Source organism: Pipra filicauda, unplaced genomic scaffold, assembly GCF_003945595.2.
Source record: "Pipra filicauda isolate LSUMZ 115617 unplaced genomic scaffold, ASM394559v2 scaffold81_size6448238_pilon, whole genome shotgun sequence".
Classification (NCBI taxonomy): domain Eukaryota; kingdom Metazoa; phylum Chordata; class Aves; order Passeriformes; family Pipridae; genus Pipra; species Pipra filicauda.
Genome location: NW_024104998.1, coordinates 1,427,204 through 1,452,822, shown reverse-complemented (window position 1 = coordinate 1,452,822; position 25,619 = coordinate 1,427,204). Strand labels below are relative to the sequence as shown.

Below are 25,619 nucleotides of genomic sequence, written 5' to 3'. Positions count from 1 at the left end.
ATTAAACTTATTACACTTCAGAAGTTTAAACAGGATAGTGGACAAAAATTACCATCAAAGATCAACCATAATCTCTAAAGTTGCAGCTGATTTCAAACATTTCTTTTGACAGATTCCTAGTACAGTAATTTTTTAGAAGTATGAACACTCCAAATCTCCTCTATTTATAGGGAAGTTTGTAACAGGTTCAATTGGAGACATCAAAAACATTTTAAATAGACATCAGAAGATGCATCTGTAGTTTAAAGGTCAAATTTATTAGGAGATTAAGAGATGTATTATACATGGACTATAAATATAGCACAGCTGACTTTATTCACAGTCATACAGCCAATGCCAACCTATTTTGTAGACACTCTTGTTCTTTTGTTCCAAGAAAAGTTTGCACCATAAGACTTGGATTTAGGTTTTGGAATCTTCTTCTCTTCAACATCATAACTCCAGCCTGGATGTTACAAGGGTGTAGCAGGAGGAGATAAGAAACAATTAGAATTATAAATATTCTTAGCATACAATACAGAGCAAATGCAACTTAAAGCTTTTAACTTTAATATCTTTTTCTCCACATAGACATCCACTAATCTATTCCTTTCTAGTTGGCAGAAGAGAATACTGAAATGCCATACACGTGGCAAATGCCTACTCTCTCGGTTGATAAGACTTCACCATACTACAGTGAAATGCAAAAAACTTGACAGTCATCAGTGAAAAGCTCAACAGAGAACACAGACTGTCCTGCAAGTTTATAGCTCCACAGCTCTATAGCATCACAGAAGCAATAAGGCTCTGTGTATGTTGGCACAGGAAATGAAAAATATAAAAATGGACAAAAAATAACATGTAGAAGATCAACCCCAAAGGCTGGGAGAGAATGAAGATCTTGGAAAGCTAGAAAAAAAAGAAAGGTGAGAAGACTAAAAAAAAAAAGAAGAGTGGAAAAAAAACTTCAACTTTAGAAAGGAGTTTAATACTTAACATTTTTGTAAGAACATAAAAAATCAGGAATAAAGAAAAGAGAATGAAGTGATAGAAGACAAGTAAATTATGTGATAGTTAAGCAAGAGAAATGCTTAAAAATGTCAGAAAAGAGGAGGTGGAGACATTAGTGTTTATGTAAATCAAAATGCAAATTGGTTGCAGCCTCCAGGTGCCTGGAAAGTTGCCAGGGCAGCACTCAGTATTCCAAAGTTTGGTCTCTTTAGGTGCAATATTTCACTCAAAGTAGAGATACTTGAGTTGAAGACAGAAGTGGTTAAATATGCAGTTTTAAGTGATACTCATAATATAGTACTTTTCTTCCTTAGTTTTAAACCCAAAACTTTAAGTCCTAAAATGTTTAACATATATCTGAATTTTTCTATGTAAGGTGATCACAGAAAACACTCAAGGTACACCTAAACATCAAAATGTTCTGTAAGATACACAAGTTGTCATGTCACTGCCTCAATTTTATATATCCACAAACGTTACACAAACATTTTCTTCCTGTTTATTAGTCTCAATCAATGTTAATTTTCAACTTAACTATTCTCCATAAGAAGTACTGAAGAGAGAATTTAAAAGCATATTCTTTCCATCTCTGAGAACACTGGTTTTTGTCTCCTGTTCTCATTAAAAATATAAGCTTGAGTAAACAGCCAGAACTAGATCCAGAGACAGACTTCAGTATTGCAACATTCAGCATTATAACACCTAACACTGAGGCACTTGGCTGCTGGAATGGAATCTACAGCCCCAAGGTATTGCTTCATCTTTTTATACACTAGATGGAGAGGGGCCAAGTGCCTCTAGAAGAGATTCACAACTGCCAGCACAACAACTTGGACCGACACAGTTATCCAAAATGCGTAAGGGTAGTTACATCTAACTAATGATTCCAAGGGGCCACCATACGTGATTAGGTTTCACACTTGGGAACAGACTCCTTCAGTCAGGCACCTTGAATTGCTCGTGACCGAGTGCAGAGGTCGCTTTTATAAAAATACCATAATGGTGGGGGAAGCTATTCTTGCCCAGAACCCTGCCACACAAGCCAAGTAGACAGAAAGCAGATTTCATAGTCTCCGGAAGAACACCCTCACCACTTGACTAAAGGTTATTGCACAGTAGGAAAACTCTTCATCCTTGTTACTTAAGTTGTATGTTTTTAAACTGCTGCCTCAGTGACGTCAGAAAGGACAAAAAAGAATTTAGGTCAAGAGGCAAAACTTTTAATTTCATCCAGTTAAAAGTGTTATCTCCTTGCCTTGACCTTAGACCATCCTCAGCTGTAATTTTTGGACAGTGATCTCTGTTACTGCAACCAGTGCTGTTATATCAACATTAGAAAATGTGTCAGATGGGGCAGGCAGAAAGATAGCCTGCTTTATGCTCCTGAAGTTCTTAGGTGAGAAGGAACTTTTAAGTTTACCAATCTATCAAAAGAACCTGCAATATCTAGAATTTGCAGAAATTAAACTTAGGGTTCTTAAGGAATTTTGTAATGGAAAATTTGGGTGGTTCATGCAGGAACGAGAGAGAGGTAAGTATCTGTGTTCCTAGGCTTAGATTTGTTTCAATAATAACTCAGTTAAGAAGCTAAGTTCCAGTGTAAAAGCATGCCTGAATTTCTAATTTCTTTCTAAAAGCAGAACTAAATATTGTAAAATTTGTATTTCCAGATACATCTGATATTGAAGCTATCACTACAGAAAATATTATGCTCACATCATATGCATAAATCAAAATAAGATCATAATTTAGGCAAGCCAGTATCTAATAAAACCATAATTTAAAATAATTTTAAATTCATAATTTAGGCAAGCCAATATCTACAGAAAAGTCCATCTCAATTATGGTAAAATTAAGAGTGCAAGCTAAGTGATTAATTAACTACTAATATTAACACCAAGTCATAACCTTGGTATAGTTGGTAGAATTTTTTTGTAGGTTTCATACACAATGGAGTAATTTCTAACTCAGTGAAAGCATAAACTTTCTATATGGAACAAATGAATTTTACAATCTGCATTTTGAAAGGAAAAAATATAACACCTGCAAAGAGATGGCATAAGCAGCTCATTATATTATTTTTTTCTCTTACAGGCTGAATTGCTCAAGAAATAACATGAACAATACAGCAGCATTAATGAAGCAATACCAAATTCTCCTAAAATTCATATTTGTTCATAAAACAATACAAAATACTAATAAAATTCCACTGTAATTTGTATATCTAATGCAAATATGATAGCCCTATTAATTTCTTTTTGAATACAAATTATTTTTCAATAAAATTAAGATTATTAAGCCCCACCCAAGAAATCAATTCAAAGAGGAATTGACAGATTAAATACTAGCCTTACTAGCCTTTACCATTAAAAAGTGCAAATAAATTGCACATTAAATGTCCTAGTTTCTTACATGTATAAGTTAATGGACTTACCATGTTTTTGGGTGTACACCAGCCATCTAATAATTCTGCATAATTTTGTCTAACCAAGAAACTTTACTATTTACCCCAGACTAAACATAGTTGAAAGCTGGAGACCACAGAGAAGACTTTTGAAGAAGCTTACCCTTCATGTGCATTATTCCTGGCTTTAACTCAGTGTAATTAATTTTCTTCACACCCACAGGCACTAAGCATCAAGACTAACTCTTTAAGGAAAATGGAATTGATTTAAAAACCAAAAACCAAACCAAACCAACAGCAACAACAAAACTAAAAAAAAAAAAAGAAAAAGGAAAAAAAAAGAAAAAAAGAGCATAAAATTCACGCCAACACAAAAAAGGACTGCTGAATATTCAAAAGGCTGAGATTATGAATACTGCTTGTGGTACTACCATTCTGTGAGAAAATACAAGCCTAAATAACTAAATAAGTTTCAGATACATTAGTTCTGATACATCATTAGCTTAAAAAATATTAAGCAACAATACTGGCTCTTCTTCTCAAATATGAACAATCATTAAGTGCAAGTGTTTAGACTGTAGTGCTGGGAAGAGTTAGGCAAAACATCCCCAATCTACAACTTCCTCATGGGTAGCAGCAGAGGGAGTGTGCTGATCTTTCTCTGGTGACCAGCAACAGGACATGAAGAATGGAATGAAGCTGCATCTGGGGAAATTCAGACTCAACATCAGGAAAAGATTATTCACTTAAACAGTGGCGGGCCATTGGAACAGGCTCCCCAGGAAAGTGACCAGGACACCCAGCCTGTCAGAGTTCAGGGCACATCTGGACAATGCTCTTAGTCATATGGTTTACCTTTACATAGTCCTGTGAGGAGCAGCATAATCCTGACATGTTCCTAAATTTATGCTACAATTCAGCCAAAATTGAAGTCCAACATGCTTACTTGGTAGTCATCTAATTTTAGTTTTTCTGATTACCAAACATTCACAAGTTTCCCTAAGAGGTTGGAACACCTTTCCAGAAAGTGGAATGCCTTCAGCACCCTTGGAAATATGCCCCCATGTTTTCCTCCTCCTCATGCAGAACACTAGTGGTCTACAAATCCTGTGGAGTAGAGGATTAAGGTACTTTATCCTGTACTTTTTCTGTTGTCAATACTTAGAGATCAAGACTGCCTATGGAAAGATGAATCCTTCATATCCAGTACATATAATACGTACCATTTTTTTCAGCAAAGGCAATGGCATCTTCTTTAGTAGCGAAAGTAAGAACCATGTTGGATAAAGGATCAGCTCTGTAAGAAATCAGATGACAAATTTTAGGCATATTTGAAATAGAAAATAATTATATCTGTACCTCAAAAGTCAGTCAAATGCTATATTGCACAACTCTCTAATACACCACCTCACAAACCGTTGAAAATACTTTTATTTTTAATTATTTTCAGGATCAACACTTACTTTCTGCAGAGTATTGTTTCACTCCTTTAGTCTGGTGAACATTCCCCACAACTATTTCCAAAAATTCATCAGTTTTTTTGTTAGACAAACATATCTAATGACTTTCTGTGGTTATAATAAGTGCTCTGACACAATCTTTTTAATTTTAAATCTCTTCGTGGAAGATCAGGAGGTTTAAGGTAATTCTGAACATTTCAAACAGACCAAGAGTCTGTAGAGCAGCTAGGGGAAGAATAATCTCAAAGAGAAAAGAGTAAGATACTGAAATGAGCAGAGCAGGAACTAATCAGAGAATGAAAAATACACAAAAAAGTATTAAGAGTTCTGCTTTGGCTGAGTTCACGTGACCTCCACAAATTATTTATTTCAGTACAGCAAGCAGATTGCAGGCCACCATCAAAAATGAAGCTCCAAAATGCAAACTGCTAGTTAACTAAATACACAGTGGTTAGTTTTAGATGACCAACTATTCTTCATCTGCACTTCTGAAAGGAATCAAACAGCAAAAAGCTTTTTGAAACAAATTAAAATCTCAGTTAAAACACTAAACTGCCTTTTTGTTGCTATGAAAGCTCAATTTAAGAACAATGACAAAGGATGGGAAAAAAGAGGGTTTTAACTTTTAAAGAAATAAGAAATTGAAATACTGGTTGTAGCAACACAAAGATTAGATAAAGCTTCCCTGAGAGAACACTGCCTATGAGCCTGAGAGACAACTGGGACGACAAGACCAAATTGCAACAAACTATTGCAGGACCTGCCTCTCAACTGTTTTTTCTTTGAAGCTAGAAGGATAAATGAAGAAAAAAAGCAACCAAAGATACACTGAACTCTCTACAATAAAGGACAAAGCCTGTGACTGGCGGAGTGGGAGGGGAAGAGGGGGGAATCTAGCTTCCAGCAAAGACAACAGTGCAATTTTATCTGATGTTCACATGGAAAAATGGAGTTCACTACATATCCAATATATTCTCCAATAAAAAAAACAAAAACAAAAACAAAAAACAAAAACAAAACCAAAAAACCAAACCAAAAAAACCCAAACAACAACAAAAAACAAATCAAAACAAAAAAAACCCAACCCTAACCTCCCCCCAAAACCCTACAACAAACAAATAAACAAAACACAATAAAGGCAGAAATTACACTTTTGCAAGCCACTGTGATAGGCTCTCCTAAAGACATTTAAAGATTTCTCTTATAAAGGCAGAAAAAAACCCTATGAACTAAGAATTCATTCATAACATGATCAGTGGAGAATCAAGTGGCCCAAGTACATTGCAAGATTGTGACAACTTTTGCTAATCGTTATTCTCCTCCATGACTGGTTTTGGAAAAATCTTCTCAATACTACTAAGTGGGAACAAAGAAGTTTGAAGTTTCAAGTGTAGTGAGGGACCAGTGCCTGTTCTGCAAATTTGACTGCAAATTTGGCAATTCCAGGACAGAGGCAGTTGGGAAATTAGAATAGTGCAGAAATTATTTGTTCTCTTTTCATGTGAAATCATCTTTGATTCCATCTAAATGCATTTCTGATTTCCTCTATCCATATGAGCAAACTGGATTTCAGGACGTCTGGCATGATGTCCCAGTAGTGTCAGCAGTACCAGTGCTGCAGGATTTCCTATGCGCTGGCATAGGTTGTTCCATCAGGCATTAAAAACTGGGATTCCATATTTTGTTCTCTTATGAGATCTTGTACAATGGATACCATGCACTTCCCATGTTTCTTTGTTTACAGCTTTATATTAAAAGGCGTGCTTGAGAACTAGGCATTCTTGTAACAAAACCTCTCAATTAAGGAAAAATGCCATGGGTCCATGCTAAGATATATAACGGGACAATTTTCACCAAGAAAAGCCCCAGTATCCAAGAAACAACAAATACAACAAAAACCCCAAAGAAGACTGTAACATGACAGAAATATAGCAGACAGACAGGTAAATAAGTATATCGAGTTTAGTGGAAAGGGGGCTTTAATCTCTAGACCCTAAAGGGCTCTAATCCACTAATCCCATTATATTATTCAAAAGTAAATGGAAAAGTGTCTAAGAATTGCTATTTGCAGAAACTAAATCTCAAAAGAAGAAATTCTTCTTAGGTATTTCTGGGTGTTGAATGGTAACATCAGAGTATCCACTAACAGTTTTTGCAAGAATGCCTTAGAAATGAATGGATACAAACTAATTTACAAAACCTTTAACCTAGTAGTGTCAATTCTCGATGCTTTTATCTACCTGGAGCTTGCCTACACATGAGAAATTCCTTTCCCTACTCCAAAATAAAAACGCATGTAGAGCCTCCTCAAATTTTTATGAGAAATCAACGTAACAGGAAGACTTGATTTCACAGTTATTTCGATCTAATATTTACGGATAAATTTATTTTATAAATAAAAAGGAAAACAAAATTCGGTGATTGGATTTAGAATGTTAAAAAATCTTAAAAAAATGCATCTTCAAGTTATTTCATACTTAAGGCGTTTAAGTTTTTCACAGAATTTTACATTCTTAGATCATAAGTGCTAATATGATTGTAGCTAGTTATTTTCAATACACATTGTACCCTTTCTGAAGTTTGAAAAACAATCTCTAGTGGCAATGTATAATAATTAACTATTCTGAATATGCCTCAAAAAAAGACAGCTTCAAATCAAAATTACAATATTGTCAGAGGAATTGCTGGCATAGTCCTCACAGTTTACAGGAATTCTAACCACACTGTGAAATGTAGGTAGTGTGTTTATTTAAGGAAAAAAGAATTAAAAATTAGAAGCATCCAAGTTATACTTACATCTTCACATTACAGCATACTGAGCTAAGAGTAGTACTTTCCTAGATTTTTTTGTGTATTTAAGAGTTTTTAATACTAATATTAGCAATATTTAAAAAAACAGTGTGATATTTTAAATTGCCGGATTTGGGGTTTTTTTTAAATTATTTACAACTCCTCATTTTAGATCTTCAGGATATTTATAAAATTTCGTAAAAAAAAATAAATCCAGAAGCTAAGTTTTGTTGTTTATGTTTTAAAAGATACAACTGAGAGCTGAGAATGATTTATTGCTTCAGGTAACTAATAACCTTCTGGCCCTGCTGATGCCACATGGTATCACCACAAATGTAACTGCTGAAATTTTTGGTTGTTAACACCTTTTTTAAACTCTTCCAGATGATGTTGTGAGCTAAAATCAGCTTTTAAACCTAACAGATGATTAATCATACAACAAACTCAAACCACTTACTGTAAGTACTGTAAAAACATAATTAGATTTACAGGTAGAAAGAAGATTTCAAATTTACGTGACTAGTAAGAGCTGAATACAAAAGAAAAGTATTTTCAAATTCAGTAAGTACTCACGTAGACGCCCAGCCCATTAAAGGGTTCTCCCAGCGCTCCCTGTTATCAAATTCCATCTTCCATTTCTTTGTATTGTTAAGTCCTGACTGCATTGCATTACGTGCTGGAACAAAAATGTGAACTTTTCTGGTTTTGATGTGCTCATCTGGAACACCAGTTAAAGCAGTGATATCCTAAGAAAAACATAATGGGACTTGTTAAAAAATGGTTTACGTAAGAGGCTTGTAAAATAGTATTCCTTATGCCTTTTACATAAAGTTACAAAAACAGAAAAAAGTTGCAGAGAAGTATATTATGAGTTCAGTTAAATAAAAGTGAAGCTGAGAGATGTTGAGGCTGCTATCATCCTACATCCCCTGGTTGAATTAGACTTTGCATGGATAAGTTAGCTGAACCTGCTCATCTCCCAGCTACAAAACATCTAGTGCCAGAGGAGGGACAGGACATTTCCCCACATCCTTCTCCGTCCACAGCTGCAAGGTCAGGCCTGCTTCAACTTGCATGAGCTGTAGCAAATGCAGATATGTGTAAACTCTTATTTATTCCTTAAAGAAAATTTCAGAGCACAGACTGAAACATCAACAAATTCCAAATTTTACATTACCATTAGGAGCCTAAACTTCATATGAACAGGACTATTCACCAAAATACTAGTCAGTCAAACAGATGCTGCAGTATAAGTGCTTTCCCTTGGGCTTTAACTCTGTATATAATTAAGAAATACCAACATCCATGCTGACTTAAGAAGCTGTGCTTAGCATGAAGGAAGAGACAGATGGTAGTATCTTTTACACAACAGTCTATTGATTGTTTGAGACTGCAGAGCAGGTACTAGAATTCAGCTCGCTTATTTAGACAGTAGTTATTACAGAAAATTGATCCCCTCTTCATGTTTCAAGCTATGACTATCAGCTTTTGAGAGTCAGTTCTTCTGCTGATGGTCAAGATCAAGAGAGGAACATTTGATACTGATAACATTCTTCAGTATTTTTGTGAAGGACAAGAGGATTCAGGAGATTCCAACCTTCAAAGAAAAAAAAGAGACTTGTAACATTGTATATAGGCAGTAGTAGGATGCTCCCCTCCATTAGAGAGGCATAAGCCTTGTTGAGGGCCTCCAGAAATAAACCTAATAAAGATAAAAATCGAAGCATCACAAAACCAGCCTAAAAATATTAACTGACTTTAACAAAGAATAAGATAGGGAAAAGCCTCACAAGAATTGCTGTGAAAAATTACCCTCAGCAGCATCTGATATAATTAAAGTGAACATTCTTGCTAAAAACTAAACAGTAATTATATAAAATTAACCTGTCAGTTCACACTAGTAAAGGGTGAAATCAAACATCAAATCCATCTCTAAGGAAGCTGAACTGCTCCTTTTCCTTACATACTTAAAAGGCCAGCAGGAGCTACTCGGTCTCCCTCCCAGCCCTCCCCTCTCCTTCTCTCTCTCCAGGAACAAGCAGTAAACTGGTAAAAGTCCAGAAAAGTGCAGCACAACTTTGGGCATATTGAACTCATCTTGGCAGCACTGCCATAACTTGAATGAAAAGGAAAAAAAAGTTTAAATAAAACACTGTGACTTTACATAACTGTACCTACTAACTTTATGGGATTTTGTTTTGTGGCAAAGTTAAAAAACTTCTTGATGTGATCACAAGACCATCCTTTGAAATGTGGCAGTTCTCCTTTTCCATTTTATGTCAGAAAACGAATTTTGGGAGATCAGTCCCTCAAAGCTACAAAAGGGAGCAAGTTTAAAGCATATGACTTGTATTTGCAATTAGAACTGTAGGGGCAACAAACAAGCATGCATATGGGTTTTCCAGCTTCCGACATTTCTACCCTGACTACCACAAGAAACTGTCAAAATATCTTAATAATTCCATTATAAAGACTTTCATTAAAACCAAGTCATGCTTATTTTTAATCCAAGTCTAGCAGTGATATGAAACAGAAGCACTACCAGCCACAGGAATGTTGCAACACATATGTAAAATACCTTCTGATAGACTGGCATTTCTTACTGCTTAAGCTTAAACCACAGGTTTAGAAGGAAACTGCTTAAAGTTTTCTGATTTGAATTGGCAAAGTGCTTTGTTTAACAAAAAGCGGTTTTTACCTGCAGTCAAGTTTGGTAGGGATTCAATGCTTCAGCTTGCCTATACAGAGGAATAGGCTAAAATATTAGCTTTTATTTCTGTATTTAACAAACATGACTATTGAGAATATACAATACTATTCACAAAACATTTCTTTTTCCCCTCTCAAACAATCTGCTACATGCAAAAATTCTGGGGTTGTTATCAAATACTTTCAGATATGCAAACTTCAATATATCTCAAAATTATTTTTTCTTTACTATTATAATTCTCAGCAACTTGAAAGTCCATTATAAATTTCTTTATACTTGAGATTTAGAGGTTTTTCAGTTCTTCCAGAATGATCTGATTTACTAAAATAAGATACTCTGTTAAGTAATATTATGGACACATACAATCTCCTCTTTTGAAGCCTTCACACCAGAGAATCATAAAAGTACTACATATTAGTGCATACAGAACACAATCTAAAGAGAGGGTTAAAACCAGCAAATGCTATATTTATGAGGTAACCATAGTAAAGAAATGCCTAGACTTGTTCATCTGGATGAAACTAAAACCAAAATCCCAGACAAACCCTTCAAGCCATGTTTTTTCAGGCATTCAGTTGGCTCCAAATCAAGGTTATTTCAGTAATAATACAGGATTCATCCCATAAAAATCTTTTCAAAATAAAAATTAAAACCTGCCTGCTTCCCAAAACTAAAATATCCATGTGGTGTTGCTAGCTCTCCATACTTAGATTCATTATAGCTAGAGTTTCCATGCCTTCTGGGAATCTAGCAATCATTTATTGATATCTTCCCCTTTTTAAAAGCTGGCAATTGAACAGACAGTTGTTAGGACAACGAGTTTCTGGTTGCTGAAGCCGAAGTTGTCCTGACATAAAATCACTGATTTTGCTTGCTGTATATATGTAAGGTACTGTAGCATAGCTGAGCTGTTTCCAAAGATATGGAATAAAAAAGCTTGGCATCTATCACATACTTGACACCTAAAGAGCACAGAAGCTCTAAAATTCCTATTCCCTGTAGGCGTACTCTTAGTCTAGACAAACTGATTTCTCACACTTTTAAAATGCATTACAACACTCTATTGTGATCATTTCATCCACACAGCTCCAGCTAGTGACAGAAGAACCTGTCCTTTAAGCGACATTTCAATGGGCTAAAGCTCCCGCTCCAAGATGCCATTAAAACAATATAATACTTGAAAAGAACTATGCAGCACTGGGTTGAACTCTTTACTGGGTCTTCAGTGCTTTGTTCTGAGTTCAAGTTCTCATTGAAACTACCTGTGAACCAACTTTCCAAAACAAAGATATTTTTGACGGTTGGTTTTCACATTACTATCTTTTTTCTTTAAGTGTTCCTTAATGAATTTTGCTATATTAGCATATTAAGATACTAGGGAGGTGTTCAGCATTCAAAATCTTAAATATATTAGATGACAATATAAAAGACTTGAGATTTGAACTGTATTTTGCTTTACTAAAAATTAATAACCCTGATTCACATTTTTAAAACAGGCTATCACATAAAAGGTGCATTCTGACATTCTGTTTTTCTTAATATATATAAATGTATATATATAAAGTGAGTGTTGTTTCAACAGGAAACTGATTTTTTTTGTGATTCAAGAAAATTTTGTAATTCAAGAAATTTTTTTTGCAATACAAGAAAATTAAACACTCACTTTGAGGCATTTTGTCTCTTCTTGCAATTAGCTAAAAGGGACAAAACACTTTTTTTTTTAAGCGGTAGAAATCACATAAAATTGCTTACAAATATAGGTGGGTTTGTGTTTATTATAACTTACACTATTTAAGAATATTTGTCACGGTGGAAAGCCTGCTAAAACTGATCTGAAAAGGGTAATAAGAAATGATAAGTGTGCTACACAGCAGAGAGAAAAACTGATTCACAGAGGCAGTGTCAATGAAAGCACTATTCAGCATGAAGATGACTTTTAAAGGAAATGAGAATTTCCTTCTTTTAAGTACTCCACTAATAGCACAAATTCCAAAGGGGAAAAGAAATGGAACTCTCTAATTAACGGAAAAGAGACAAAATGATGGAAAGTATCTCTGAAACAAGTTTTTTTGAATAGATGGGTGAGGTGTGCATAAAGGTGTCATGTTTGTTCTATGGCATTTCTTTCACCACATAGACAGAAACTGTACATACCCACTATTAACTATCTACAGTTTAGCACCCCCCTCTTTTTTTTTTTTTTTAATAAAGGAAACAGGGAACAAGCAATGGGAAGTTGATGTCAAAACACAGAAAAACCTCCCAGCAAGCTTCCAGCAACCACCCAGGATTTAGAGTCTTGCTAGCTGCTCTCTTTTCAATACCAGAATTTCACACATTTCAATGACCATTATGACTTCAAAGAATCAAATTTTCATCATTGTCCGTCATCTGCCGGTTGATTTGTATAAAGGAGTTCTTCTGCATGCATTCCAGACAAAGGGCTCCTTACTTTCGTGGCTATATATCAAATTTAAAAGTTCTGTTTGTGACAGTTGTGTCTGTGGTAAATTAGGGTAACATTGAAGGAGTGCAGCTGCTCTGCAGGAACCTCCTTTTTGGCATCATTTCACTTAAATAAAAACTGAATAATTAGCTTCTGCCTTTATTAAACCACAAAAATGCCACTGGCCTTAGCAATTACTTCCGGTTGCCCCACCTACTTAACCTCAATAGTTTTACACTTGTTAGAATGGAGGGAAAGTAGAAGTTTTCTGTACTTTATAGGAGTTTACAACAGCTTGCTCTCTTCCCCACCTCCAACATGTTTTACTAAGTGCATTAAGTTTTGCTATAAATTCATGTTGCAATTCACTTTATTTAGAAGTTGTTGCATCAAAGCACAGAACATCTTGCATAATACCCACAAAATAGCTGCTGTGAAAGGAGTTTTTTATTTAATGTGCTCAGCTGCTTAGACTGTAAGTCAGGATGAGAACATGTTTCTACATTTCAATACAGTATTTTTGAAGGAAATGTAAGAGAACAGAATCTACTATGCAAATTGCAAGTAGAAAAATGGAGCAGAATGAACTAAATGTGGTCAGACAACATCTATCTAACAGCCACAGACAAAACAAGGGGAAAAAGCATATTTGCCCTTAGGAGACTCTGTATCACACAGGATACAGTTTTCTTTCAGGCTGCACAATCATTCTGCGTTATCACAGTAAACTGTGAACAACATGATGTTACCCATAATGTGTTCTCCCAAACTAATCATCCAGCGGAATGATTAATAAAGAAGTTGAAAAAAACAGTGAAATAATCATATTTTTATAAAGAAAACCAAACATTTAAAGAGGATTTGACAATAATAAAGATTTTGTGAAAGCTTCCATTTAAAGAAAACATCTTTCCATACGGTAAAAAACTAAAGAGAAAATGAAAATGAAAAAAAGTGGCTCTAGCAGAAACAGAAACCATCACATTACTGGAATCAACCTAATTCGACTATAATACTTTCTAGACTGCCAACTGCCATTATGCAGAGGAAATGTCACCATCCAAAACAGTCCAACACTTGCAAGCGCTGGTAGCTTCAGCAAACTCTATTCATCAGTTTGTATTTCACAGCTGAGGAAATAGTACTCTAACAATCATGATGGATGAGCATTCACTGTGGTTGCAAAAACTCCTTGAGAACTTCCCTGTTGTCCTGCTGCAAAGGTTCACTCCACTTTCCCAATATTTCACATGCCTAGTATTATTCCATGCTTTCCTTCCATAAGATACTACAAATGTAATGGTACAACACATTCCACACACCATTAAACCAATGTCATTTGGATTTGTTCAGAGAAAACACAAGAGCAAACAAGAATAAGAATTTGAATTCTAAAAATCCCAGTTGCTCTCTACCAATTGGAACATGACTCCACACTAGTCAGTAGAAAACCTTCTCCATAGCAGCCCTTCTTTCATATCCTTAAGATACTTTACTTAAAGTCTGCATTACATCCCCAAATTTTGTACTCAGATTTTGTCTCCTACAAAAGTCATATAAATATGCTATTTATAAAAGTGATTAATGGCAAGTTGTGGCAAAAGCTTCTGATTTTGCATCTCTCACTGCCCTGACAAGCCTCAAAACAGAGAGCCATTTTTCTTGGTACATGTGAAAAAACCCCCTATAATTTAGCCTGCATTCTGATGGAGAAGTAAATGACATTTCAGAAATTTAACAATGAAACATTCAAAACACCTAAGTCCACTTTCACAACAAATAAATATTTCATGTTCAGTATTGGTTTTCTGCCAAGAAGTAATCAAAAGCAACAAAAAATTATTATTTATTAATACTGGTGTTGTCTTTTTTTTCTGTAATGGTATGTCTTAATTATGTCAATCTTGTCTAGGTAAATAGCATGAAGTTAAAGAGAAGGGAAATCAAGTATATCAAGTATCTGGATTTACACTTTTCTCCACATGACTGAAATAAGGAAACCATTATTAAACAGAGGAAAGCTGGAGCAGTCAGGGGCAAAGAATATATTTCATAAAAGTAGATTGATGTTGCTACTAGTACTCATCAGATACTTCAGTGTGGTTGTGACATTCTTCTAATTGAAGAAATGACAAACAGCATGCTTACCTTAAGGTGGGAAAAAAAGTCTGAATTACAGCAATCTTATAAACTACAGCAGATCTTGTAAACTACTTCTTCTTGTAACACAACAATATTTGGAGAAAGTGTACTTTCTAGAACTCATCCAAAGCATATGTAAGCAAATCTTTTGCTTGCACACACACAGTGGCTGGGTCTTCTTTGAGGCTTTTTAAATATACAGTTTCCTACAGTGCACAACTTTCAAGCTCTCTACAAGAACTCCACAATCCTCAGATTAAAGAATGTGCAAGAAAATCAGTTAGTTATCAATAAGACTACAGCAATGTTTTTAGCCTATAAACTTCCAAATCAAAGAAGAGGCCGCTTTAGTTTACCTGAATTTAGAAAAACAAAGAGGATAACCAAACAACTGAAAAAATATTATTTCTCTTAGAATAATTTACAGTTAAGGTAACACTTCACTGCTTTACTACCATAAGCAACTGTTCTCACAGACACTATTTCTTAGCTTGAAAACAAAACCATCAGAAAAGAGCTTTAAATGAAAACAGACAGAAGTACTAGCAGCTAGAGCCTACCTAGAATAGACAGCTTTGTACCAATTCCCCTAATTAGGCAATTTTGTATATACTATTAAATAAACAGTATATTGTAGTTCAATGGTGGTATATTTTTCAAACACAATTTATTAATTTTTCAGTTCTGATATTTATACTATACTCCCAGCATAAGTCACAATAGCAGATTGTCTTGTAAAGCTTAACATGGTATTTCAGTAATACCTTGGTGAGCTAATCATTACTGATGACTCTTGAGCTTACAGTCTATAAAATGTAGTTTTGATCACAGATACCCAAAGCCTTAATCAGCAGTTCAGAATGTGGTCTTCGTATCTTTAATGAAAGCCAAAATTCAGGCTATTCTTATGCACTGGGAATAATCTCTGTATTTTTTGTGTGTTTCTGATGCAATTTTAATGAAGTCCTTACTTTTAACATTCATTAAAAGTTATGTGTATTTACAAAATAAACCATAAGCATATGACTTAAGTGAATTTTGTAAAGTTACTGTTTTTAAGGAATTCTGTCAGGAACAAGAAAATCGGAAGCTATGATCTGCTTTATGTCCATCTGAAAACCTTACAAAGCTTCCTCTGAAGTACCAATTAAGAAGCTTTCCAAATAAAGCCAGGTAGAGTTCCCAAATTTGAGTATCACTTGTTTCATAATCTTCAGTCTTTGCAGGGAAAGGGGTCCAATTGATGTTAAATATGTGGCTGAGGTGCATTTTCTCAAAGCTCCCTTATCCATTCAAGCTGCAAAACATCCAAGGGAGCAAACACTTAGAGCCTGGCAGTGAACTGGGACACTACGTACACACAGGCAGTGGAATTTCTGCTGTGAAGCAGGAACACCTTGGCCAATTCCTAATCTAATCTGGACAGCAAATAAAGTCTGAGCTGTTGAGTACAAATTTGGATGTACAGCAAAGTCTTAAAAATCAATAGCTTTGGTAAGATTTCCTGTGATGAAATCATAAGACTGATTATGTCTACATTGTATGAAGCATTAATTCTGAATTCAGTTTTAACTAACGAACAATGTCTCTGGGCTGGCAATTTAGAGCAAAGAATACTAAAGTTTAAATTCTATTATCAAGTAGTCTAGTGTTCTTTTCCTTTTACCTTGCAACTTCCAAGTAATTAATTCCCAACTGAATGGTAGCTATGGAACAGCATTTAACTTTAAGGGTTAAAAATTAACAAACTTTTAAGGCTTTTATTTATTAAAAAAGGCATCCATCAAAGGTGAGGCTAAAAAAAAAAAAAAACGGCAAAAAGCCGTTTAAAGTGTAGCCTGACAATACTGTCACACTAGTGTATGGTCTGCTACTAAGAACAGTATCAAGAAATCCAACCAATGTCTGCCTTCATTGTCATGCATGTTCTCTATTCTTCACATGTCCTTTATAGAGAAAGTGATTGCTGTAACAGAACTTTGCCCATACAGTTACAAGCGGTGAGAAAAACAGAAGCAAATCCCCAATCAAGAAATGCAAATTTAGAGCAAAATTCCTGTTGGTGAGTGCTTTTTAAAGGAAGAAAAGTTGCACTTAAGAAACTATAAGGAAGTCAGACCTGTTAAAAGCTGTCCCTTACCCTAAAATGTAATGCTTCTATGTAATATGCATGCACTTTAAAGGTTGAAAGAAAGTGCTAAATAGTGTACATAATTTCCATACACAGCAGGTAGTGAAGCAAGAAAAGAACTGACACAGTTACCCTCATTAAAGAGATGCACAAAAGAGAACTGTTATGCAGTGTTAGCATATTGAAGGTTTATGCATCAGGGATGTTGGGGCTATTAACAGCTTAAATGTTCACTGCATTTAGTTAATTAGTGCATATAGCTTTTAAGCCTTAAATGCATTTTAGAAAGTTCTTTTCTAACAGTACCACAGTGGTACTCCCTGGTGGGCATGGGAAGGGTTGATGGGGCTTTGACTGTTTTAACATTATCAATACACATCTTAATACAATTGGACAACACTGGTTTCTTCACATTTATCTTTATGATTAGTTAAAATGGTTTCAAAAATCTCTCTCTAAAAATGCTGAATCATAACTAAAATGTGGTGTTACTTCACAAACTGGTTTTAGCTTGGTCTATCTAGAAGTCCATTCCTGTCATTAATGCTTTGGCCTTTATATGCTTGGCCTGTAAGGTTATTTATAGGACAGAAATCATGGTCTTATACTTTCTAACACAATAGAGAGAAATCCATCATCAATTAAATTCAGTAATTCAACTTGATACACTACACGTTTCCTTTCAGTTTCTATCACTGTGGGGAAAAAAATCAAAGGAGACTACAACATACAATTATGTTTACTAAATGACAATAGAAAAGTAAGAATTTGTATTGAAACCACACATTACAGAGAAGATATTCAACTTCTGACTTAGAGAACCAGAATGAGCTGACCCAAAAATGCTTCCAAACAGAGTTGACATGGCAACAAAATCTGGTTCTAAGAAAATGCACCTAAGAAAAAATACAAGCCAGAAGACTAAAAAATAAAATACTAGTGCAAATTACAATATTTATCTTAAAACAGTTTCTGGTTGGATAACATGCTACTCAGTGAAAACTTTAAAATACATGATTTATACTGACGTCGGTCTACACAAAAAAATGGTTACTTATTTTTATATATGAATTTATACACACATCTAGGAAAGGAACTGGTAAAGAAAAACTATCAACTTTTTCAGAAATTCTAATCAGAATTACTAACCGTAGTCTTAATTTTTTTAAAACATCTGCAACACAATTAAAACATCTTTAAAAAGTACCGCATTTGGTACGTCTTATCAGCACTTTATAGAAATTCCTTATAGTTCAGCTTCTTCTTACTTTTTAACCCAGTTTTCAGGCTAAGAGGTAATAGGATAAAGGTTATTTTCTCATCAAGCAGACTTTCTTCTGCACTAAAAAGTAAGTCAATGGACTTTTTATCAAGTGGGTAGAACTGAGTATGCCAGAAAGATATATAAGAGACTAAGCAATTTCCCTACAGTTTATGCTTCAGAATGCAAGAACTAAATTGCATATAAAACTCTGGATCTGAACATCAGCTGCTCCCTCCATGGTCCCTGTCCCCGCTTAACACACGTTAACTCTGCAAGTTTGAGAAAACAGTTATGAAAGGAGTTCAAAGATACCTCACAAACATGCCACCAAGAACTTGAAAAGCATCTGATTCCATTTCATCACTGATGATCTGAGTAAAAAGAGGAAATACTGAAGAAGCACCAGGCTCTCCTGCAGCATGACCAAGATGTTCAAGGATTCCCATGAGATTACTGGGCTTTCCAAACAAGGAAAGCTTTTCCTTTCTGAACTGATAAAACAATTCAGATAGAACTTCATAACTAGAAACAGCTTTCAAGTCTGTACACAGAACTCTGTTAGTTAGGCTATGATTTGCAGTTTAAATCTACAACTTAGATATACTACAGAAATGCAGACAGACACATTTGAATGGATGGAAAAGCGAGCTCTCTACAGGGAATTGTTTATTCACTGACAAGACAAAAAGAATTCATGTCATCTACAGAAATACTTTGTAATGTGGGATACTACCTTAGGTGTTCTAAAAAAGGTTCAGATAATGGTACCATTTAATGAGAACATGAAAATACTATCCGGTCTTTAAAAACCAAAACTATTGAACAAAACAGCTTCAAAGAATGAAGTTACTTCTTATTCCTATTGATTCCTCGACTGTATTAATGACTTTATTTTTTCTAGCAGATTAGAAACATGGCTTGCATATTTAGACCCCCAAAACCAAGGAAGTATTTGCATGCTGAACAACCCTCTGGAATCCAGAAAAACTAAACATGGTACAATGATACTCCTTTAATTTGTTCTGAGCAGCCATCACAGCAAGCTCTTCAAAACATTTATTCTTGGATAGAAAATTAAACACTGTGGAATGAAATGAAAAAAAAAATTGCCTGCATACCCTTCAAAGAGACATTCTTTGACCCAGTGCTCCAGACTGAAGCCTTGAAATTTTTGCACAAGAATGCTGCATGAAGGAAGCCCAGATGAACAGGCACTTCAGATGTTAGAAGGTTGCATAACCTCAATCACAGACACTCCTCCTTCCAATATCCAGCAGAGATAGCACTACCATGCACCAAAAAAAGATTCTCAGACAAAGAAATCCAAATCCTTTACCCCAGCCTACAAAATAAACCCACACAGGGATAAGAAGGCAATTGCTCTCTGGATACAACAATCCATCACTTTATACAAGGTTCTGGGCTACTTGCAAAATGCACAGTTTTCTAAACTTGTTGCAACTTGTTGCCTGCAGACATTCTTACAGAAAGCTCTTTATCAGCCAACTGGGTTTTCTAAACCACCGCAAGCTTCATCAAACTACAACTGCTCATGACAAGTTGTAGCAAGTACCATAGGCTGAATTGAGCCAGGATATTCCAACTGAAGAGGGATTTAACTGCCAAACAGCAAAATATAGTGAACTTGCGGTACTGAAAAATGTGTACGTAATTTGATAAACTGGTAACTACACCTGAGCTTGTACTTTAATTAAGACTAAATGCAACAATCAGCTATAACTATGAAGAAGAAACTGTCAAATTATTTCAATTAAAAACAAAAAAATAAAATCACTGTTTAGAAATAAATATATGCTCTGGCAGACCAGCATGGTGTACCTAAGAGAAAAAGATTATCACCATCTCCAGAATTATTAAAACCTTTAAATATTAAATTTCACATTATCTGGTTGTTGAAGTTATCCAAGAAGGTTTTTTCCTCTCCAAAACATTATTTCTTAATCTTCACCTGGGGGGTGGAGGGCAGGATAAAACAAAGAAATAGAAAAAGAACTTTTTAATAGATTATGTTTTGCAGTAAAAAAGCAATTTCACAAATATACTATTAGTGACCACAGGGTAAAGGCCTTTAAGTATTTAACTTTATACAAATCCACTCTTAAATTAGACACTTTGGTTAAAGCAGATGTATTTGTAAAAATACATAGTATTTTTACATGCTAACAGTCTTCTCTTCTGAATGCTTTACTTTTATTAAAATAATTAAATTAATTTTGAAACACTTCTAGAATGTGATTTTACACCTTAATCAGCCTCTAGTATCATTCAAACATCAGAGCAGTCAAACATCACAACTGCAGATGACCAAATGCAAACACCACACAAAGTGTTGCATATGAGGTAAAATGAGAAGCCAAGACACATTGTATTAAATATTTTATAAATCAACAGCAAACAACTTTGTTTTAAGGTTGAATCACAAGTACAACACAGTTCAAACGAGCTGATCACTAGCTTACTTGACACAACTGCGATCAAAGAAAGTACTTCTCCAAATCACAGGCTTCACATATAGGCCCCTTTGGTCAAAGCTAGAAGCTGTTTCTCAAAACATATATGCCAAGTAAAGGATGGGAGAAAACCTTTTATAGACCTCATTTTACATAACATCTTTATTAATTTTTATTCATTTTTCACTATCCTGAAGCAAAATGTAAGCCACCGATCCAACTTACGGAAAAAAATAAATACAAAGAAGACAACCCACAAGAGGGAAATTCGAGGCTAAGGGGAAGGAATAGGTAACTGTCTGAACCCACAAAAAGATTTCCATCCTGGTACCATGTACCCTCTGAATATGACAAATCCCTATCACAGAGTCATACATATAAAGCACAGAAAAACTTTTAAGTTACATTCCTCATCTAAAGAGTAACGCTGTCCTGAATTGAATCCTTCACGGTAGCCACTTGAATAAATATTGCAGCTAGAGTAGATTAAACGAAGAAAAGATTATTCCAAATTCTTTTATTCCATTAAGTTACTTTAGGAATGGCTTGAACTCACGATCAAGTAATAACCCACAATGGGTTAACAGCATTTTGAAAAACCAAAACACAGAACATCCACTATATCCTTATTATCTAACACAGTGGTAATGCTTAGAGAATTCGTGGCTGAATAGTAGCTTCAATAAAAGGAAATCTAGTAAACCTGTCCTTAATAAAAGCATACTTTGCCAAATGTTTCTCTTCACGGAGTTGCAAAAACAGCTCCTCTACACAATTTTCAAATACGTCACACTGTCTCACACATAACTTTATGACATTTTACTGCTTTTGTTTTTAGAGTAAAGTATACTACATACTCTCGGTTTTTAGGGAAGCAATGATCACACTTTAAAATGCATGTTAAAGCTTGATTTGCTGTGACCTTTGTTTCACAGCACTATAGACTATCAGATTGACATTTGAAGAAGTTTCATCATTCCAGACTATTTTTCACTTGTTTGTATATTTTACTTTGAGCTGCAGTATTATCACTGCTTATTACAGTAAAGTCTATGCTTCTTTAATCAAACAAAGATTATACAATTTCAGTAATTTCTAATCCTAGCCAAAATTGGGGTTTGAATAGTGAACAAACTATGACTTAATTCTGAAAACACCGACTGATGTTTGCTAACACCACAGTCTTCTAGAAAAAATGGCCTGGAATGCTTCCACAACTTTTTTGCTGAAAAGGTTCACATTCCGAGAATCCTATTAATACACTGTTACTCCAGGATTATCTAGTAGTAAACACTTAAAATAGACACTAAATTCTACTTCTAGACAGCCAAGAGGTAGCTGCTGAGATTCTTGACACAGATTTTAGAATAGTTATTAGAATCATAGAATCATTTAGGAAATAATTGGAAAGCCCCATAAGATCATTTAAGTCCAAATGTTAATCCAGCATGGCCAAATCCACCACTAAAACATGTCCTCAAGTGCCACATCTACACATCTTTTATGCACCTCTACGGATGGCAACCCAACCACTTCCCCAGGTAGCCTATTTTAAAGCTTGAGAATCCTTCCTATGAAGAAATTTTTCCTAATATTGAAAGCATTTCCTTTTGTCCTATCACTTGCGACTTGGGAGAAGACCCCCACCTGGATACAACCTCCTTTCAAGTACTGGAAGGGAATGATAAAGTCTGTTCTGAACCTCCTTTTCTCCAGGCTAAACAGATTGAGTTCCCTCAGTCACTCCTTGTAACAGTTGCGCTCCAGACTCTTCACCAGCCCTGTTACCCTTCTCTGGACACCTTCCAGCTCCTCATTTTCTTTCTTCTAGTGAGGCACCCAGAACTGGACACAGGATTTGAGGTTTGGCCTCACCTGTGCCAGTACAGGCTGCCCTGGTCCTGCTGCCCCCACTACAGCTGTTCCAGCCAGGATGCCACTGGCCTTCTTGGCCACCTGGGCACATGCTGGATCATGTTCAGCTTCTGTCAACCAGAACCCCCAAGTCCTTTTCCACCAGGCAGCTTTCCAGCCACTCTGCCCCAAGCCTGCAGCACTGCTCCAGGTTGTTGTGATCCAAGGGCAGGACCCAGAACTGGGTCTTATTGAACCTCATACCACTGGCCCCAGCCCACTGATCCAACCCGTCCTCTCTGCAGAACCTTCCTGTCCTCCAGCAGATCCTCCTGCTCAAACTGGAAGCGTTTGTGAACTGACTGAGGGTGCACTCAATCCCCTTGCCCAGATCATCAATCACGATATTAAACAGGGCTGGCTCTGATACTGAGCCCTGGGGAACACCAGCTGTCAGCTGGATTTAACTACATTCACACTACTCTTTGGGCTTGGCCTTCCAGTCATACAGTCTTTCAAGGAGTGAAAAGTACACCCATCCAGGCCATGAGCAGGCAGTTTTTCCAGGAGAAAGCTGCGGGAAAGCATTTACTAAAGCCCAGGTAGGCCTTTCCTTCATCTGCTATGTGCATTTACTTACATGCTTTGGCCTAGGCTGCTGCAGTATATGGTATTTACTGCTCATCTCTAATGTCTTTCGAAAAGTATGAACTGCTCATCCTCAAATAAAGATTCAGATTTTCTGTGCCCAGTTTGGCGTATATAAGTCACTTTCAGTGAGTTACGTAGAGTTTCTCTACGATCTAAAGGAAAATGGCCCTCTGCTGAGGTTCAGTACTGAGACTGCTGAACCACTACTGAAAAAAGGTTAGCTAACACTATAGACCAAACAAAACGACGGGTGACAAAATGCCATCATTCTACTTAGCCTGTCATACTCATAATAAAGTCTGTCCCTAGATGTTTGCACAATGCTGCAAAAACTAATTCAGTACCATTTCAACTGCACTTGATAGCACTGGTCTGGAATGCTTAACTCTGTGTAGCAACTCCTATTTTATCTTGGTCTGGTACAGAATAAAAACATCTGTGAGATGACTACAACTGATCCTTAACCACAGTTCCACAACTCTTCTAGTGTCTCCCCAGTGACCGATTCCTATAACTGCTCTTGCAATAATTTTTGCTTTGAGCTACAGCATATATATTGTCAGTGGAATATTCTGCTTTAGCAATGCAAAGGATAATTTCTGGCAGTAGTTCTAATTTTGAAATTTGGATCTTAAATACTGTTACCATTTAACCAACATAAAGGTCCTTTTATTGATACCTTTCAACTGCAGGGTGCAACCCTCACCAAAGTGCCCAACTCCAGCTAGACACTCAAAATGCAGCATTACCAGCACTGTCTGGGAAGTCTGCAAAAGCATTCACGCTCAACTGGAAGACACTTAGCTACAACAAACAGTATTGATGCACCCTACTCTCAATAACTGGAACAAACTGCAGGAATTAGGACAGTTCAAGCCTCCATTTCAGGCAAAACCACTTCAACTTTTTATAATAATGATGGAAGCTATGTTATAACATACACACGAACAGTTAAATAATTTGGAACACTACGTGAGATTTGCTGCCGATGGCCTTTGCCCTCTACAGCCCAAATTTCCTAACGCAAGCAGGGTCTTGAGAGTCTACTTTTCACATAGCTATTTGTCCAAACTCTTGGAATACAATCTAATTGGTGGCCAGAGATTCAAAATGTCATGCAAGAACTGTATTTCCGCTGAGCTTTGTTAATTTTGTATGTTATTTTCTTCAAATTTTACTGTTCATTAAAAGTTATTTTATTCAGTATTCACAGAAAACAGCTGATAACTGAGACAAAGATATAATTTCTTGGATGTGTTCTATGCAAGCTGAGCACTTAAATCCTTTCCCATTTAAGAGTCCTGATTTTTTTCTAGTGTGAAATGAATGTGGTCTAAACTACTGTTTTTTCTACTATTTCATTACAACTCATTTTTCTATTGTATTCAACACATTCTAGGCTGCAGTAAGCAGGTGACCAACTACCACTTAATTATTCAGTGTCAGGATGCTCATCCGCCTTCTATTTGTTTTTGCCAACACAAAGAGAATCCAATCAGACTCTAGGTAATTCAAAGGAATTCCTGCTGGACAAGGTCTAGCATATGGATGTACATATATGAACACAAGGTCTACAAAAGCATTGGAAATAGATTAATTACACTACAATATGCAGTTGAAAGTTTTCCACAACCACAGCGTTACTCTACTAGCCTTGTAAACCTCAAGTCACAGAAGAGTTCAGTTTCAAAATAAGCTTCAAGAGGAGCAAGGCAAAAAAGCACAACCATATCCTTACTTTCCACCTGTTCTTGCTCTGTCTTCTGATGTGCATGTAAAAGCACCTATAAGGTGATGTTCAGCTTTAAAATAAATAAAGAAATAAATAAATATATATGACCAGGATGACAAATCCATCAAAATATGATTTAAGGATTTCTAACAATCAGTAAAATGAAAGAAGGGGTCTTTTGAAATTAAACACTAAGTATCAACTTTCAGAATACAGTTTAATTACAATTTGCAAGGAAATAATGGTTTTGTTATGCTTTGCAACATTAATTAAAGAAAATTTATGTAGATTCTTAAATTAGCTTTAATGGGTTCTAATTAATCCTACTTAAAATTAGGAAAAATACTGCAGCAACCTACAATAAGTTAAAAAGGTATTCTACTTTTCCATAAAGTTTAACAAATGTCTAAAGAACTTCTCCTAATCTTGAAAGAGTTGAAAACCACATCAAACCCGTTAACAGGACATAATTTTTGCCAGTTAACAGAATATGAATTATTGGTTACTTTATGACATTATGGAAACTACTCCAAAAATTTAACTAAATCTACAAATTATGCTTATTTTCTGTCAT

At 35.5% G+C, this 25,619-nt stretch overlaps 1 protein-coding gene across 1 annotated transcript in view; it reads right to left on the bottom strand.

Moving 5' to 3' along the window:
- Positions 1 to 236: 236 nt before the first annotated feature.
- The window catches only part of NDUFS4 (NADH:ubiquinone oxidoreductase subunit S4), a 47,264-nt gene continuing 21,881 nt past the window's right edge, over positions 237 to 25,619 (bottom strand). The window contains exons 3-5 of the mRNA XM_027716376.2: positions 8,218 to 8,390; positions 4,618 to 4,691; positions 237 to 445 (exon numbers count right to left, since the gene is read on the bottom strand). Of these exons, the coding sequence (XP_027572177.1) occupies positions 342 to 445; positions 4,618 to 4,691; positions 8,218 to 8,390 (351 nt within the window). The 3' untranslated portion in view covers positions 237 to 341. The remainder of the gene's footprint in view (positions 446 to 4,617; positions 4,692 to 8,217; positions 8,391 to 25,619) is intronic.